This window comes from Oreochromis niloticus, linkage group LG14 (assembly GCF_001858045.2).
Source record: "Oreochromis niloticus isolate F11D_XX linkage group LG14, O_niloticus_UMD_NMBU, whole genome shotgun sequence".
Classification (NCBI taxonomy): domain Eukaryota; kingdom Metazoa; phylum Chordata; class Actinopteri; order Cichliformes; family Cichlidae; genus Oreochromis; species Oreochromis niloticus.
This window is the reverse complement of record NC_031979.2, coordinates 2870248-2888132: the sequence shown is the minus strand read 5'-3', so window position 1 is coordinate 2888132 and position 17885 is coordinate 2870248. Positions and strand designations below refer to the sequence as shown.

The 17885-nt window shown below is 45.1% G+C and overlaps 1 protein-coding gene across 4 annotated transcripts in view; it reads left to right on the top strand.

Moving 5' to 3' along the window:
• The window catches only part of usp32 (ubiquitin specific peptidase 32), a 61879-nt gene that overhangs the window by 39362 nt on the left and 4632 nt on the right, over positions 1-17885 (top strand). The window contains exons 12-33 of one of the 4 annotated variants that reach the window (XM_013276542.3): positions 157-259; positions 1126-1312; positions 1416-1597; positions 2117-2257; positions 2912-3077; positions 5503-5657; positions 6666-6747; positions 6838-6912; positions 7956-8094; positions 8194-8299; positions 8512-8685; positions 11895-12069; positions 12815-12966; positions 14128-14239; positions 14337-14521; positions 14610-14794; positions 15109-15195; positions 15678-15798; positions 16324-16515; positions 16604-16829; positions 16920-17374; positions 17462-17554. In XM_013276542.3, the coding sequence (XP_013131996.1) occupies positions 157-259; positions 1126-1312; positions 1416-1597; positions 2117-2257; positions 2912-3077; positions 5503-5657; positions 6666-6747; positions 6838-6912; positions 7956-8094; positions 8194-8299; positions 8512-8685; positions 11895-12069; positions 12815-12966; positions 14128-14239; positions 14337-14521; positions 14610-14794; positions 15109-15195; positions 15678-15798; positions 16324-16515; positions 16604-16829; positions 16920-17374; positions 17462-17554 (3493 nt within the window). Of the gene's footprint in view, positions 1-156; positions 260-1125; positions 1313-1415; positions 1598-2116; positions 2258-2911; positions 3078-5499; positions 5658-6665; positions 6748-6837; positions 6913-7955; positions 8095-8193; positions 8300-8511; positions 8686-11894; positions 12070-12814; positions 12967-14127; positions 14240-14336; positions 14522-14609; positions 14795-15108; positions 15196-15677; positions 15799-16323; positions 16516-16603; positions 16830-16919; positions 17375-17461; positions 17555-17885 lie in introns of all 4 variants that reach the window. The other 3 variants (XM_013276544.3, XM_005474434.4, XM_013276543.3) reach the window with 3 other exon arrangements.

Here is a 17885-nt window from a genome sequence, read left to right as displayed (position 1 = left end):
TGTCCTCTCCACCTGTCAAATCATTGTTTGGGTTGAAAGGTCCGTTAGATGGTCCTCATTGGATTTGTGATTTTCCTCCCGTGTGTGTGTGTGTGTGTGCGTGTGTGTGTGTGTGTGTGTGTGTGTGTGCGTGTGTGCGTGTGTGTGTGTGTGTAGGGGTTGGTTAGAGAGGGAGAGCAGACATGGGCTGCAGCAAGGCCAGAACTGGTTCCTCATCTCTATGCTGTGGTGGCAGCAGTGGAAAGACTACGTTAAATATGTAAGTAGTGTATTAACAGGATTTTTTTCCAGTTTAGTTCCTTTGGCCAAAAGAGCAGTTTCACTTACATCTTCCATACAAAACAAGAGCCTGAAAACACTTTATTTAGCTCCTTTCCCCTCAGACGTCTGTTAGAGGTAACCCGTGGTACTGGTTTCCGAGCTGAGCAGGTTTCTGGCATATTTCAGAGCAAAATGATTGAGCGTGCGCTAGAAATTAGTCTGATCTCTGGAACCTTTTCTGATCGTCGTCAAACCACCTCTGATATATACCAAGATGTCACAACTCGTTGTTGTGGGGAAAGAGTTAAATATAGCTGCTAATAGTCCACAGCACTGTGGTTAACATATGTGTTAGGCAGCGTCCCATGATGCTCTGCAGTGAACAGCACGGGCAGGATCGAATATTCAGCTCACAGTCTGTGGGTCGTCTCTTCTGCACAGAAACAGGAACTGGTCAAAATCTCATTACTCTGTACATTTGTTTATTCAGAGCCTTTTAAAGTCGAGTGCACTGTTTTGTGCACCTTCACCTCTCAGTCACTTTCATACATCACTACAAAGCTTAGCTACAGGGCATTACTTGGTGGATCACCAAAACTTAAATGACATGCGTCACAGCTGTCCTGTTATTATTTATATATGTCTTGGTGTCTATGATTCAGCAGTGGTATATGTATTTATATTTTCCCCCACTTAAAAACATCTGCAACAGTTTCTGTTTCCATTCACGCACCTTCCAGTCAGTATATCAGACTGTTCTGTAACTTCACTGGGACAGAAGCAGTGACCATCAGCCAATAAGATAAAACGTTATTCCGGCTATCACGGTAAACAATCTTGCCAATTGGGTCGTCTTCCCCTCAGGAGCATAAGGGCATCGTGGTGGAACAGCCATCCATCCTGAGCTCACTCAGAACTCCAATGGCCACGGCCACCGTCGAGCCTGCCCTCCCTGAAAGACTGGGAGGACCCGCCACGTCCGGCCACGTCAGCCCCACCGAGGAGAGGTCACCTGATGCCGTGTCCAGTGCCTCAGAGGCTACGGAAACTGGTCAGTCTGCACATCTCTTTATAGAAACGGATTGTAGATCAAAATGAAGATCTTGGGTGTTATTTTTGTTTACTATGTATTTGTTCTGCTCCCTCTCTGTCAGCAGCACTGAGCCCACAGGTAGCTCCCTCAGCCACAGAGAGCTGTTTCGCACGTCAGCACAATGTCTCAGACAACAACAATCAGTGTTTTTCTGGAGCCAACGGCCACCTCCCCTCCCAGCTGGCAGCACAAAGACCCGGAGCCATCGACAACCAGCCTCTGGTCACCACTGACCCCATGAAGGCAAGGACTAACTACAGTATGACTCTAATAAGGTTACAGCTTTTCAGGCATAGCGCGCGTCCCGTATCACGTTCACAGCTCAGCTGGAGCGTATGTTTGACACGCGAGCTCAGAGAAGCTGCTCATTCCAGGATCGTTGCACTCCCTCCTGATTTGCATTCTGGGTGGTGCTCACGCATCATGTTTTACAAAGCTGTGCGTCTAACAGACAGATGTGGTCCTGGCTTTTGACAAGGAGGGCGTCTGCAATCTTTAGCACGTGTAAACAAACCAAAACCGTATCCGCCGGATTCTTTTTGGGTTTGTTTAGGAGTCGCTCCTCCTCTGCTGGCAAAGGCTCTGAGGGACCAGATGGTACCTCTCTTTCCTTTTGTCTTATCTTTCTGTAATCATCGCAGTATTTCTGCTTGTGTGTAGCATCAGGGTGCTGTCTCTCTTTATTATGTGTAATTCAGAGAGACAGAACAGCGTCTTTGTGCCCTTATTCGAATGCTGATGTGTGTCCTGTGTCCTGTGCAGGCGCCCACGTTAACTATGGAGGGCGGCAGGCTAAAACGCTCCCTGCAGCTGCTGCCTCGTAGAGACTTTGAGACGGTGCCAGAGCCTGTGTGGCGGGCGCTCTACCACTGGTATGGTGCCAACCTCAGCCTGCCGCGACCGGTGAGTGAACACAGCAAACCCACTCACCCACTAAACTTCACTTTGACTGTGATGCAGTACCTGGGAATAATCAATCAGCTGCTGGGCTGGAGCAGGTCATCCATGCCGTCCAAACAAAGAGTGTGTAGGCAAAACTGATAAGTGGAAGTGAAAAAGTAGCTGCTTTTCTATACAAATTCAATAAAAATAAATACAGCAAATATGTGTTTTTGTACTCCCTCGCTTTTATCCAAGCATGCACAGAGAACCACCACTGTGGCAGTCATTAGCACTGATGTGTTGTAGTGCAACACCCTCTGACGTTCCCACGAGTCACCAAACTGCTGTCAAAATTCAGTTTTATTTATGTAGCTCCAAATCACAACAACAGTTTCCTCAGGAGGCTTTATATTGTATATAAGGTCATCTGTTCAACTTCAGCAACATGCAGATAGTAAGCATGTTCTCTCTACTTTAGTAGTATTACATACATTTATTGTGCTCCACTTCAGCTGTGTAGAAGTCACATGGTTTCAGATTTAAGTGTAGATTAAAGTTAAGAGCGCAGAAAATAGGTTTATATTCAGGTGTACTGCATAGCTCTTGTGTTTTTATGTTGATTATTAGTACAAGGATGTTTCATGGCGCTTTGAAATTCCTTGCCTACCCCTGCAGGTAATCTTGGAAAGCAAGACAGGCCAGCCGGAGCTGGAACTCTTCCCCCGCTACCTCCTCTTCCTTCGCCAGCAGCCGGCCACGCGCTCCCCCCAGTCCAACATCTGGGTCAATATGGGTATGACCAGCCTGCGAATGTTCCCACCGTATTTACCCCCCACAAGAGGTAACGTAAGCCTGCAGCAAGACCAGAGCAAGCCGTCGAACAGTGCTTCATTGAGCAACCCTGCATCCCCCCCACCCCGCCTCCTCTCCGTTAATCTTCTTTAAGTTGACTGATCCAACCCAGGCGATTCCCTGGAGTGGCCAGTGGAGTGAACCCACAGCGCACAAAGGAGGAATGCTGATCAGTCTAACACTGGAATAATCAAAACCTTTTTATTTTCATCTACACAGCTTGTTGTAGTGTTATTTAGCAAATGTAGCGAATCATATCATTTGTTTGTGGAGCCGTCTGCGGCGTAATCACAGTCGCCGTCACCTCAGTCTCCCTTCAAGACTTTCAGAACAATTTCCAACATCAGGAAACTTCAGGAAAACCCCAAACAGAGAGCAGCAGCTGTTTCTAAAAGTTATCCATCACCACATAAAGAAATGTGTTTCCTGTGACCAGAAAACCTGTTGCTATGGTTACATTCCCAATTCTAAAAAACACAATACAATGATTTTCTCACAGATCCGTGTTGTGGACAACATCAGATGTTTAAACTAAGAAAACTATGAGCTCATTTTGAACATATTTAAAACACTGAGACTGGGCCGAGTTCACAACTACGCAGCTTCCCGTCTTTCTCAACAACAGCCCGTAAACAGAACCCAGGAGAACAGTTATGTTTTCTTTGGGGAGACGAATGTTGTCCCATTCTTGTCTGAGACGACGCTGCCTGCTCCTGTGGGGTCTTCAGTGTTATTAGCATGTTGTTTTAGGAAGTGTTTTTAGTTGGTAAAAGGTCTGGACTGCCCTCTTAGGGCCCCGACTCTGCTAGTATGAGGCCACGCTGTGGTAATACATGCAGTGTGCGGTACTTGCAGGTTCTAACTTCACTGTAACTTTTTGCACTGATGGTGCGTTTCCAGATGTGCAACCTGTGCTGGAAAGGCTCTGATGCATCCTATACCATCAGAGATGCAGGCTCTTGAACTGCACGGCTACAAGAAAGTGGATGGCCCCTCTCTATCCCCTTTAGTCCAGGGGACACAGTGTCCATGTTTTCCATAAAAAGGTTCAAATTTTACCTCATTGGTCCACAAAGCAGTTTCTTTGCCTTGGTCCATTTTAAAACTGTAAAGCCTTCAACCCTCATTTATTATTATTGGATGGCATGAACACATGCCAGTGACAGCTTGCAACCTAATATTGATTTTTAGCTTTGTCAGTAGTTCCTTTCTCCAGATTCTTGGAATCGCTTGATGAGAATTTGAACTGAAGTTGATGAGATGCTCTTTGGGATTTTACATTGAGGAATATCACATTTCCATCACTTTCAAAATGAGCTAATAAAATAGTAAAATATCTCAGTTTAAACATTCAATTGTGAATGAAATATGGGTTTATGGGACTTGTAAATCATTTCTTTCTGTTTTTATTTACAGTGTGCCAACTTTTTGGGAGTTGGGGTTGTAGATCCATGTTGGATGTTGATGTTTGTGCTCAGGGACATAAGCACGTTGCTGCATTTGTAATCACTGCTGTCAGTATAGCAAGTGTAGACACCGAGCATGTCTTTACACCAGGTGTGAGTGAGCTGTAGGTAGATGGCGTTTATATGAGGTATAAACGCTCCCAGTGGAATCTATTCATAGAGCCACCCACTCACACAGTAAGTGATGCCTGATTTTCAGCTCAGCGGTTCATTCTATCTTGCATAGTGTATAAATGGACACCTGTAAACAAAAGATGTCCCACTGCGGCGAGATGACGAGGCGAAATGTGTAGGCGTACGTGGTCACTTGAGCTGTAATCAGATTGGAGATGCTCAGCGCTCACCCAGAGCTTGCCGGCACTAATCAAGTCAACAGATCGAGTTTCTGGTTACAGGTTTCAGAGCCCGCTGCAGTTTTAGCTTCCATCATGACTCACACTGTCTGAGCAGCCGCTGTCATTGCTGGGCATTCAGACGTTTGTTAGGCATGGAGTCGAGTATCTAATATACTGTAGATCTAATTTATACCTCATATTCCACAGAATGTAATCCTGAGAGCTGTAGGCGGCAGCGAAGCATCACACCAAGTTTATAGGATGCTTAATTACAAAGCTGTGCACATGAAAAAGAAAAAACCCTCCAATCAATCTCGATTGTAACAGGACTAATGTTGCCTGGTTTGTGTTTGATTTAATCCACACACAGTCCTCTAAATTCACTAAGTTGATTGACCAATCAAACCTGCCCTGATTGCCCTTTTCTTGCTGCTTTCTTACAACTAATCCTCAGTCAGCAACATGCTGCTGTTGGTACCGATCAGCTGTTTGGGTCTGCCAACCTGTGAACAGATGAACAGTGTGATTATATGAGAACCAATCGGAACGGACATTAGTGTGAATGAATAATTGAGTGTGGCTGGGGTATGTGACTGCTGCTTTCTTCAAGCAGGTAACGTGCCGTCCCCCAACGCTCCTCTGAAGAGGATGCTGGCCTACACGGGCTGCTTCAGTCGCATGGGCACCATTAAGGACATCCACCTGTACCTGTCGCAAAGGCTCCGCATCAAGGAGGAGGACATGAGGCTCTGGCTCTACAACAGTGAGGTTAGGATCAAATCCCTCAAAACCATCCCCGCTATTTCATGCTGGACTTACACACACACACACACACACACACACACACACACACACACACACACACACACACACACACACACACACACACACACACACACACACACACACACACACACACACTCTTTTGTTATATTTTTGGGCTCTGATGAGATATCAGATATGTGTCAGCCAATGTCTGCTTTGGTTCAAGTTTCCAGAGACAGTAGAGAACAACCAAAAGCACAACAGGCCCAGATGTTTGCAGGAGCTTTACTGTCATGAAACTGATAAGACGCTTAAAAGAAACACAGAAGTCTGCAACGTTTGGTGCACATCGTGGAAAAACGTTCCATAGGACATCTAAAGAGCTTCAGCCGAGAGTGCTGGACAGACTTGGAGAGATTATTGTTTATGAAGGCCATAAGAACCTTTATTGGAGTTCTCTGCAGCACACTGAATGTATTTTAAAGGAAAATGTATTCCCAGTGTCAGAACTCTTTCAGAATCACAGAATCCCAAAATGCACATCCAACTGCACGAAAGTATGTTTAACAGGGACAAATCGACTGTTTAAAAGCGTTGTGTTGTACCCTAAATGCCATTTCTACTGAAGAAAGCTTAAAGCTCCTGTAGGAAGGACTCCTGGTACTTAAAAGCTGTTATGCAAAGCACTTGCAGAGTGCTAGATGCTTCCTGTAGACAGGAAGTATAAGCTGCTGTTACTGGTGAATTCTGTACCTGAAAGTTAGGGGTGGTGATAATTCTGAACTTGACTGTATATGTGCACGCATTCAGTGTGGAGTAGTCTGTGGCCCAGGAGATGGTTTTGCCCCCCAGATTAACCTGACCCAGACTACAGCTGCTGTTAAAATAAGCTGACACAGAAGAAAGCTGAGCAGAGCTGTTAGCCCAGTGCTGTAAGAAGTCAAAAGTTATTAAAAAGCCATATGAACTGTAGCCAATCTTCTCCTGTTTCCTTTACCTGTTGTCCACTAGAACTACCTCACACTTCTGGATGATGAAGATCACACACTGGAAAGCCTGAAGATCCAGGATGAGCAGCAGCTGGTTATTGAAGGTGTTGTTTCTCTCCAGAGTTGCTGATAGCTGATCGTTCTGTATCATGGCACAGGAGAGTGGAACAAACATGTCTTTTGTTTCTCCACAGTCAGGAACAAAGACATGAGCTGGCCTGAGGAAATGTCTTTCATTGCCAACAGTAGTAAGATGGACAGACACAAAGGTAAGTTTAAAGAGCGCACTGTGCAACCGTTGACATGCTCTGATAGGATGCTAACTATTGCAGACAGGTGTGACATTTAAAGGGGAATCGTGCAGTCATCGATGTTGACTCACGGCAGTGAAACAGCAGAAATCTCAAAGTCCTCTCTGAGGTCACAGAGATGTAACGGGGAGCTGCAGAGTCGACTGAGCACATCGACAGCAGCGCAGGGTAACAGGAATGAAACCAAGAAAGAAATCACAAACATCCAAAATACTGAATCTCAGTGAGATCACGCCATCATATCCACAGCGAGCTGATGGTTAGAACACGCCGCTTTGGTGAAAGCTGTAATGTTAGCTAATTGTTCAGGTATGGGTTCAACATTTAATAGACCTGATTATGAAGCTTGTGTTCATTAGCAAGTCAGGCCTGTTGTGAAAATCTCTATATTTTATTTTCTTTTTTCTGCATATAAAGAAACGCTCTGGAGATATTTTTTTGGCCTTTTTATAGCTTTATTTGAAAGGGTAGAGTGACAGGAAAGCAGAGGGAGAGAGAGCGGGGGGGAGACATGTGGCAAAGGGCCACGGGTCGGATTCGAACCCGGGCCGGCCGCTCTCAGCCACATATGCCTCATATGTTGGCTGCTCATCCCAGTGAGCTAAAGCGGCGCCCAAGCTCTGGAGAATTTTGACACCAATAATAAAAATCCAAAAAGTAACTACAACCAGTGCAGATTATATCACTAAATTAATTTTAATTATACAGAATTATGTCTAAAGAGGAAAAAGATGTTTTTTAACCCTTTGATATTATCCATTTTTAAAATGTGTATGAAGTTTGTTTTGAAGTAACGCAAAAATACTTGAATTGGTGTTCAAAGGTTTTTTGTTTGGCAGTTTTTGAGGACTCCTGTCAAAGACAGTTTGGCCTCATGTCTTTTATTCTCCAGCATAACTTCTCATATGTAAAGCTGAAAAACATACTGAAGTCATAAGACTCATTTTTCTTCAGTTAACCATTTTAGCATCTGACCAGCATGTCTTTGTATCCCAACACAGTTCCCACGGAGAAAGGGGCAACGGGCCTCAGTAACCTTGGCAACACCTGCTTCATGAACTCAAGCATCCAGTGTGTGAGCAACACCAAGCCTCTCACAGACTACTTCCTCTCAGGAAAACACCTCTACGAGCTCAACAGGTGCCTTTTAAATCCAATATGCTGAGAATCGTGTCACCATTTGGACTCTTTTCATTTTAACTAACTGTTTTTTTGGGGGGGGGTTGTGTGTATCAATAGAACCAATCCCATTGGGATGCGAGGTCACATGGCCAAGTGTTATGGCGACCTGGTGATGGAGCTGTGGAGTGGGACACAGAAGAATGTAGCTCCACTCAAACTCAGGGTGAGAAGTTGCAGCATTTCCAGTATATTAGTCACAAAAAGAGCGCGATTTCTCAACGACATGGCGGGTGCACATCCAGAGGAGGCCACAGAGTGCCTAATATTAAAGTGATAGTCTGGGACTGTCTTAACTAGTATGATATTTTTGGCTCAGCTATGTTATGTCGTGTTTATGTTCTAATCAGAGTTTCTAATTCATTGCTTTCTCTCTAGTGGACGATAGCAAAGTACGCCCCCCGTTTCAATGGCTTCCAGCAGCAGGACTCTCAGGAGCTGCTGGCCTTCCTCCTGGACGGCCTCCACGAAGACCTGAACAGAGTCCACGAGAAGCCCTATGTGGAGCTGAAGGACAGCGATGGTCGGCCAGACTGGGAGGTGGCCTCTGAGGTCAGAGTTCACACTGCTGATTAAGTGGAACAACAATAAGTTATTTTGGTTAATAAGATAATAAATATATCTGGATTTTAATTAAAAAACATGTAGGTAATTAAACTATAATGGAGGAGTCCCTGAGCTTTAATTCAAGTGATAGATGAACAAATATAAAAACAAACAAAAAAGAGAGAGAGAGAACTTCTGGCAATTTATAGTAGCAAAGGTTGATCGGTAATGATCTGGGCCGGATTTAAACCCACACCTCTGCAGTAGCCTTACAGTATGAGTCACCTGCACAGCCAGGTGAGCTATAGCCTTCATCCGGGTAGATTGTGTTGAGACTTCCAGGATCTTTGCTCGAGCGACTGAGTTCAAACTTTAAGGATGAACGAACACTCCTGTTAGGACAGCAGGCTGTGCTTAATTCACTGTACAAGTAAAAGCCGAGAGCTTCATAGCAAAGTGAATGCAAAAGAGTGATCCTGTTCATAATCGTTGAACGTTACAGCACTGATGAAATACTGAAACGAACATCAGTCTGTATCCCTGTGTTATAATGTTCCAGGACAATCGCAGCCCTGCACCCTCTCTGCACATGATCTTGGCTAACGTTTGGAAGTTGCCAAATATTGCATCAGTGTTGTTTCGTAGCACCCTGAGATTTAAGGACAGGAGGCACTTTTTTTTTTTTCCATGAATCTTCCCAGAAATTGCAAAAAATAGGGCATTCTTGCAACCCACAACTTACCTGATATTCATCAGGTTTCATGTTTTCTTCAGTGAGAAAGGCTGATCACAGCTGTGTTTTCTAATGTAGCTCGCTGTCCACTGCTGCTCTCTCACGTGCACATTCATATTTAACAGTAATTTTCTGCTGTGCTGAGACACTGGTTACATTATTGTTGTATGTTAAGTTGATGTCAGTGTTGGGAAGGATACTTTTAAAATGTATTCCACTACAGATTACAGATTACATGCCCCAAAATGTGTTTTGTAACGTATTCCTTTACGTTACTCAATGAGAGTAATGTATTCTGAATATTTTGGATTACTTAATATATTATCATGCTTTTTACAACATGAATGTACTATTGCTGTGATTTATTACTATTACTGAAGGTTACTCTCCATACCAACACCAACTAGATGTTTAAATCTTAATATAAATGAGTAACAGTAGGTGGACATTAGGTAAGGCTGCACTTTTTGCAGCGATCTCTTATAGAAAACTATTCCGCGCGTATATAAAACAGGTCCGCGGCTCCGAACCGTAGTAAAGGGACCTCTGGCTAATACGTCGGGTTCATGTCGGGCTCGTAGCTGAAAACTAGCTTTACTTTGTTGTCTGGGTCAACTTTGCTAGTGAGAGACAGAGAGAGGCGTTGAAAGGCTCCAACGGAACTTATTGTTTCAGAGGAAAACACGAACACAGTGTACAGTCGAGTCTTAACGGCTTACTTACAACTGGGCTACACTGCACATCAGGCTACAGTCTTTAGGGCGATGCCTGTCACACTCTGCCTATTGCCTTCATATTAAATCATTTTTTGAACAATAAGTTTTAAAAATATTTCTTCACGTCATTATGCGGCCGCAAGTAGAGGTGACATGGGCCGCGAGATAGAGACACAGACATTGGAGCCTCTTAATGTGTGTTTTGTTTGGGTTTCCACCGGCGTGGAATTACCGAAAATAGAGAGAGCATAGCCAAACATATGTAACAGGAAAATACCGCCGTGTAATCCATTTATTTCAACAAAGTAACTGTATTCTGAATACCAGCTTTTTAAACGGTAACTGTAACGGAATACAGTTACTCATATTTTGTATTTTCAATACGTAATGCCGGTACATGTATTCAGTTACTCCCCAACACTGGTTATTGTTGCCAAAAACTTTGTTACATTTGCTGATTTCTGTTTTTGCATGTTTGCTGTTTTTAGATCACCAAATCATTTTTATTATTAGACAAAGAGAAATGAAGTAAATACAAAATGGAATTTTTAAATGTTGACTTCATCTGTTAAGGGAAAAAGCTGCAAACTGGCCCTGTTATATTTTGAATTAACTGATTGCTATAAGTCCTGTTGTCACCTTAATAGAACTTTGGTTTCTTTAGATTGTTGCTTTTTAACAATGAGAAACAAGGCCACTAACACCTTTCACTGTGGAAAGGATGACAAAGGAAGGGACTCCGGTAAATGACAGTGAGAGCCATTATCCACAAATGGGAAAACTTGGAACAGCGGTGAACCTTCCAGGATCAGCCAGGCTACGACTCATCCAGGAGGTCACCAACACACCCAGAACAACATCTAAAGAACTGCAGATCAGAGTTCACGATTCAACAATAAGGAAGAGATTGAGCAAAAATGGCATCTGTGTTTAAAGAAATCCCTTCTGGCATTTTAGCTTTTAATGAGATGAAGAAAACCAAAGAGAGCACAAAGGCTCGTCTCACATTTACCCAAAAAACATACTGATGATCACTTCTGGGAAAATATTCTGTGGACTGACGAGACAAAAGTTGAACTTTCTGGAAGGTTTGTGCTGCGTTACATGTGGTGCAAAACTAACACAGCATTTTATAAAAAAGAACATCACAGCAACAGTCAAAGATGGTGGTGGGAGTGTGATGGGCAGGGGCTGCTTTTCAAAAACAATAAGAACGGTATGACATGAGCTTAAACAATCCCTTTATGCTAAAACATTCATTGTCCTCACTTCTACTCACTTCACTTCATATTTACTGTCTCTTTTTAATTCTGTTTATTTATTGTTCTGAAACATGTGACTAAACAGGTCACAGGTAGGTGTCTGCAGTGGCACAAATCACATTTTATCTGTTGTTGTTTAGTTATTTGTTACCACAACCAAGAAAAATAAAGAAAGGATGTCTTCAAAGGGAAGAACTTTTCTGTGGTGTTAAAGTGGCATTAACTAGTAATGTTCTTATAACGGCACAATAACTATAGCTGAACTATTTCAGCTAACTCTGGGAGATGGATGATAAAATTGGGTAAAACTTGAGAAATGGTAATAGGCTAGCTTTGACTTTTATCCTCAGGCTTTGTGGTATCAGCTGGAAAGCGAGCCCTCCCCTCTTTAGAGGGATGTCGATGTTCATTTACAGCCTTTGCAATCTGTTGGTTTGTCTGAATCGGAGGATAAAGCACCGTATTGATGTTGGGTCTGTGTGCCTATGCTTTCTCCACTCTCAGGCGTGGGAGAATCACCTGCGTAGGAACCGCTCCATCGTGGTCGATCTGTTCCACGGACAGCTCAAGTCTCAGGTGAAGTGTAAGACCTGTGGCCACATCAGCGCTCGCTTTGATCCCTTCAACTTCCTGTCTCTGCCTCTGCCCATGGACAGCTCCATGCATCTGGAGATCACCGGTGAGCAGGCCGATGAACAGAAATCAACTTTACGTAATGTTTCCTATTGCAGAACTGATCAGTGTTAATGGTTGGTGAAGGTGGATGCAGACTGGCTAGCTCATCAGGTAAACCTTGCCAGTACTGGGCTGGACTCCCTTTTTGCTTCAGAATAAAAGTCTTAGTGTCTCAGATTTTGGTCCTTATTGACACGATGGCATAACACAGCTGCTGCAGATTTGTTGGCTTCACATCCATGACGCCAGTCTCCCATCCCACCACATCCACAAAGGTGCTCCACTGAACTGACATTAGGTCACTCTGTAGGTCATTTTAGTGCAATGAACTCAATGTCAGGTTTGAGAAACCAGTTTGTGATGATTTAAGCTTGTATCCTGCTGGACATAATTGATACATTTTCATAATGCAAACTATCATCCAATCCTTAAACCCCACAAAAATGGCAAGAATGTATATTTTTTAGTTCAAAGTGTGACTGTACACAAAGATCTTTCATCTTTCCAGCCTGGACGTAAGAACTGACCATGTTTCCCTCGCTCTGTCAGCAGCCTGAGGTTTGAAGCTAAACAGCAGTAATGTGGCCTTCCTATAGGAGGTTCACCTCTTCGCCGTTTCATTCTCTCACACTCTGCTGGATTTTTATTTTTTTAAGTGAATCTATAAAAATGTGCTGTGTGATAATTTAAACCTATTTCTTTATTTAAGAACAAATTCTGAATGGTGTTATGCTGCGGTGTGTCTGTAGTTATCAAACTGGACGGCTCCACGCCCGTGCGCTACGGCCTGAGGTTGAATATGGACGAGAAGTACACCGGGCTGAAGAAACAGCTGAGTGAACTGTGCAGCCTGAAGCCCGAGCAGATCCTCCTGGCTGAGGTCCACTCTTCTAATATCAAGGTATTCACACCGCGCTGACACTAACGCCTCATCTCACACTTACTCTCTGTGCCATACAGCAGAAGACGACATTACAATAAAGGATTCGTTGACTCAAATCATTTTGTATCGAAACCTTTGCAGTCACTGCTGGTTTGTCTTCACTCAGTTAGGTTATGATTTATACTTAAAAACTACAAATGCGTGTGAGTAATGCTCGTATCACGTAACACTGCTGGGCTCATCCTCTTAGTGAGACATGATCACGTTATGTTAATGTTCCTCACAGTTTGGTTCAGACATGCTCACAGCAGCGACCAGGAAAGCCACGGTACGTGCATAATCGAAGCGTGTGGGTTGGAGCCACATGTTGGCCGCGTTGTCTCATTGGTGTGTGGAAATGTTGCTGTGGTGGTGGAGGTGGTGGTCGCTCTCCTCCTGGACGACATAAAGGGCCTGTCCGTGTCAGGCAGTGTGGTTGGTTCTTTGGTGGGGGGCGTAATGTTGTGTTCAATCCATGAATGTGACCGTACACACTCAGACTTGGACCCTGGTGAAAGTCATACATGTTACTAACTCTAACCTTATACGAGTGTTTTTAACACGAGTCTCACGTCTACATTTAACGCGAGACTCTTTATGTTAAAAACATTCATTTGTCTGTCAGTCCACTGCCTCCAACCATGGTTACGTTTCCTCTGTGAGGTGTAGTTTGTGTCCATAATAAGAATCTTGATATTTTAGGCGATCATGTGTGGCGCAGTGAGAGAGCTCCAGAATTTAACAGCTGAAACGTCAAACACGATCAAAGATAGGATGTGACTGCTGCACATCTATGAACCAACCAATAGGAGTGCATCGCCAAATGAGAAAAATACAAAACAAATCCACAGGAAATGCGTGGAGCTCAAACAAAAGAGTAAATGTTTGGATTTCAGCAAAGGAGACTGCAGAAGCTGGTTTGTATGAGCTGCCTTCCAGTTGTTATATGGCTGCATGGAAAGACCCAGCTGCTGCTGCAGACGCCATTTAGCACCGTCTACGTGAACGAGAGTTCAAGTCCTACCAAGGTTTTAGATGCGTGGCGCACACCGGCCTGTAATAAACTCGTAGGACTGCTGAAATCTTTGCATGTAGGCGTCTTTATTGCTGCAGTCTTATGTCGTGACCTTTGGTTTTCAGAACTTCCCTCAGGATAACCAGAAGGTCCGTCTGTCTGTCAACGGCTTCTTGTGTGCGTTCGAGGTCCCGGTGCCAGGTTCACCAACATCACTGAGCTCACCCACACTGACAGGTGAGTGTGTCATCGTACACATGTCTGCGCACTCACTATAGAGCTATCTGCGAGTTTCTCATTTCTCCTTATGGAACTTTCTCCCCTCCTCCATTAGATATCACACCTATAGCCAACAACACAGCTGCTAATGGGCACGTAGGCAGTAAGCTAGACCTCATCCCTAACGGTGGGCCCTGCAGCCCTGAGACGCCTCTGGCCAACGGGGTTGCCAATGGACACATCACACCGGTGCACGAGAGCCCCTTTATTGGATACATCATCGCTATGCACAGGAAGATGGTGAGAACTCGTAGAAAAAACAAATGCAGTGTCATTTTTATCGTTGTTGTAGACGTAACATGTAAATGTTTGTGCCCCCCCGCTTTAGATGCGCACAGAGTTATACTTCCTGTCATCTCAGAAGAACCGACCCAGTCTGTTCGGCATGCCGCTCATTGTTCCCTGCACTGTGCACACCAGTAAGAAGGACCTGTATGACGCAGTCTGGATCCAGGTGTCCAGACTGGCCAGTCCCCTGCCCCCACAGGAGGCCAGCAACCACGCCCAGGACTGGTAATTTCCTCCTTTAAACTATGAATCTCTTTATTACAGATGATTCTGTTGAGTAACATTCATCTGAAGAAGCATTTATCCTCTCGAGTATGAACATCAGTGAGACTGCTTTTGTTGCTCTCTGTTAAACAGAGGCGATAGGGCTGTCCGGGTGAAGTCCGGTCTCTTATGCAATCAGGATCAGGTCGGATCAGCATCAGCTGTCTAAAGCTTGATCCGTGCCACTTCCCTTGTTTAGTGTAATTTAATTTTGGAAGGAAAAAATAACTTTGCTGACAAGTTTGTTGACATTTTTGTCTTTTTTTAACTTGCAGTGATGACAGCATGGGCTATCAGTACCCCTTTACTTTGAGGGTCGTGGGTAAGGATGGAAACTTGTGTGCCTGGTGTCCGTGGTACAGGTAAGAGCGTTTCAGATACAGACACTCGCGACTAAAGCCGTTTTCACACATGCCCTACAGCGCTGAGCTATTCAAGAACTTACCTGACTGAGGTGTATGCAAGAGCTCAGTTGTGTGACGCAGCCGATTTACAGCTCTTTAATCCTCCAGCTCCCTGGTCTCACCTGTGTGGTGCCCCCAGCGTGCAAATGCTGCAGCTAATATCTAAGATAGACGCCATGCGCACCGTCTCCTGCTGAATTACAATACTGGAAATACAGAGTTTTGTTGTTTTTGTGTGCTTAAAGTAAGAAAGTGCAGCTGTGGCAAAATAAACCGGACCTCATTGTCCTGAAGTTATGTGAAATTCATGCTTAAATACTGCTTAGAGAGGGAGTAGCACGTTTTGATGCAAGATTATGACATTTGATTTGTTGTAACGTGTACTGTATGTGGCAAAAGCAAAACTCGCGCATCTGTACTGCACATCTGTGTGTTTGCAGGTTCTGCAGAGGCTGTACGATAGAGTGCACAGAAGACAGAGCTTCTGTAGGAAATGCTTACATAGCTGTGGACTGGGATCCAACTGCCCTGCATCTCCGCTACCAGACCTCCCAGGAGAGGGTAAAAGATGCACGCACACACACGCCACCAATTCAGGCAGAGAAAAAGTCACTTCGATTTAGAGCAGTAATGGAATTTCTGTGAAAATGGTGCTCGCTGTCATTAACATCGTCGTTTGTAAAGTTAGTTACTGACACCAGCTTTCCTCAGGGCAGGAGGAGTGATGAGCAGCAACACTGCTTTCATATTTCACACTGTCATATTAGCAATTCTACATCAGGGTCCGGTTGGTCCTTGTGCAATGATCGCTGTGCAAACCAGAATATGGTGTGATTCAGAGTTTGGCCACATGGGGGCGTCAGTGGGTCAGTAAATGTCAGATTAAAGTGTCCAGAATCCTCAGAGGTGTGTTGGTAAGTGCTGTGGTTTTATGTGAATTCTAGGAAAACGGGTTTCTGAGCAGTGAAACTTGTTAGATGCATTAAAAGAAGTTGCACTTTGCTTGGCTTCTGGTGGCCGTTTCCCCGAGTGTCTGCTGTCGTTGTCCGTTATCCTCCGTCATGCATCGCGCTCCTCTCCCTGCAGATTGTGGAGGAGCACTGCAGTGTGGAGCAGTCTCGGCGAGCTCAGGCTGAGCCCATCAGCTTGGACAGCTGTCTGAAGGCTTTCACCAGCGAGGAGGAGCTGGGAGAGGACGAACTCTACTACTGCTCCAAGTGCAAGACCCACCGGCTGGCCACCAAGAAGCTGGACCTCTGGAGGCTGCCACCCATACTGGTCAGGAGCAGACTTGTGCATCTGAGCGTCTGATGTGAAACGATGCGTGGTTGTTGAGACAGTGTCTGACATGTGTTCACTTCTGTAGATTGTCCACTTGAAGCGCTTCCAGTTTGTGAATGGTCGCTGGATCAAGTCCCAAAAGATCGTCAAGTTTCCACGGGAGAATTTTGACCCCAGCGCCTTCCTGGCTCCCAGGGATCTCGAGCATCGCTGCCTCCACTCCCGCAGTGAGAGCGAGGATCTGCTGAGGGTCGGAGAAGACAATCTGTCCTCCATCTCTGCGCCCGCTGGCTTTGGCAACCTCCCCAAAGGTCCAGTAAAGACCTTGATCACTGTTTGTGTTTTTTAAAGAATGTGAAAAATGAAGTGCTAATGCTTTAACACTGCTGGCTCCCCAACAGCTTCCCCAGCTTCAAGCAGGAAGTCTGCTCCCTCTCTCAGCCGGAACGGTAGCCCGTCTGGCAGCCCGAAGACCGGGAGCGGAGGCCGCAGACCAGGTCGGTTGCGGCTTCCCCAGCTGGGCAGCAGACATCGCCTTTCCAACAGCAAGGAGAACCTGGACGGAGCAGCTAATGCTGAGGCTGAATCGAGAGACGATGTACCACAGGCAGACCCAGAGGGTTCAGCAGCAGGAGGAGCGTCGGGGCTTCAGGGGTCAGGAGAGGGCGTTACATCAGAATCGTCCTCCGGTAGTGAAGCATCCAGCAGCCACTGTGACGTGGTCCTTGTGAACGGAGACAGCAACGGGCTGTGCTCAGACTGCAGCACAGAGAGCAGCACGGAGCCGGACGGCTCTCTGCTGCAGCACAGAGACAACATGTGTCTGGATGCCATATACAACCTCTATGCAATATCAGTAAGTCAGGCGCTTTGGGCACGCTGGCATACGGGTGGTGAAAACAGTCAGACAAGTCCTGAATGTTGTTCTGCTTCATCTCTCCAGTGCCATTCAGGAATATTGGGAGGAGGCCACTATGTGACATATGCCAAAAACCCCAATGGGAAATGGTACTGTTACAATGACAGCAGCTGTAAGGTAAGGCACCAGCACACCTCCATTACTGTCTGCAGGTACTAACTAGTTACAGCCTCCTACACATGCAGTATGACCTCCATATTACAACTTTAGAGGATGTATTCTGAGCACTGTGCAGGGAAACAGAGTAACAGATGGTTTGCTGACAGTCGTGGTGTTAAAGCTGTGCTGGGTTATGTGGGTTACTGAGTATTTCTGACTTTTATTGGTTAAAGTGTCTCTCTCTCTCTCTCTCTCTCTCTCTCTCTCACACTCACACTCACACACACACACACTCACACACACACACACACACACACACACACACACACCTTTACCAAACTTGTGATTG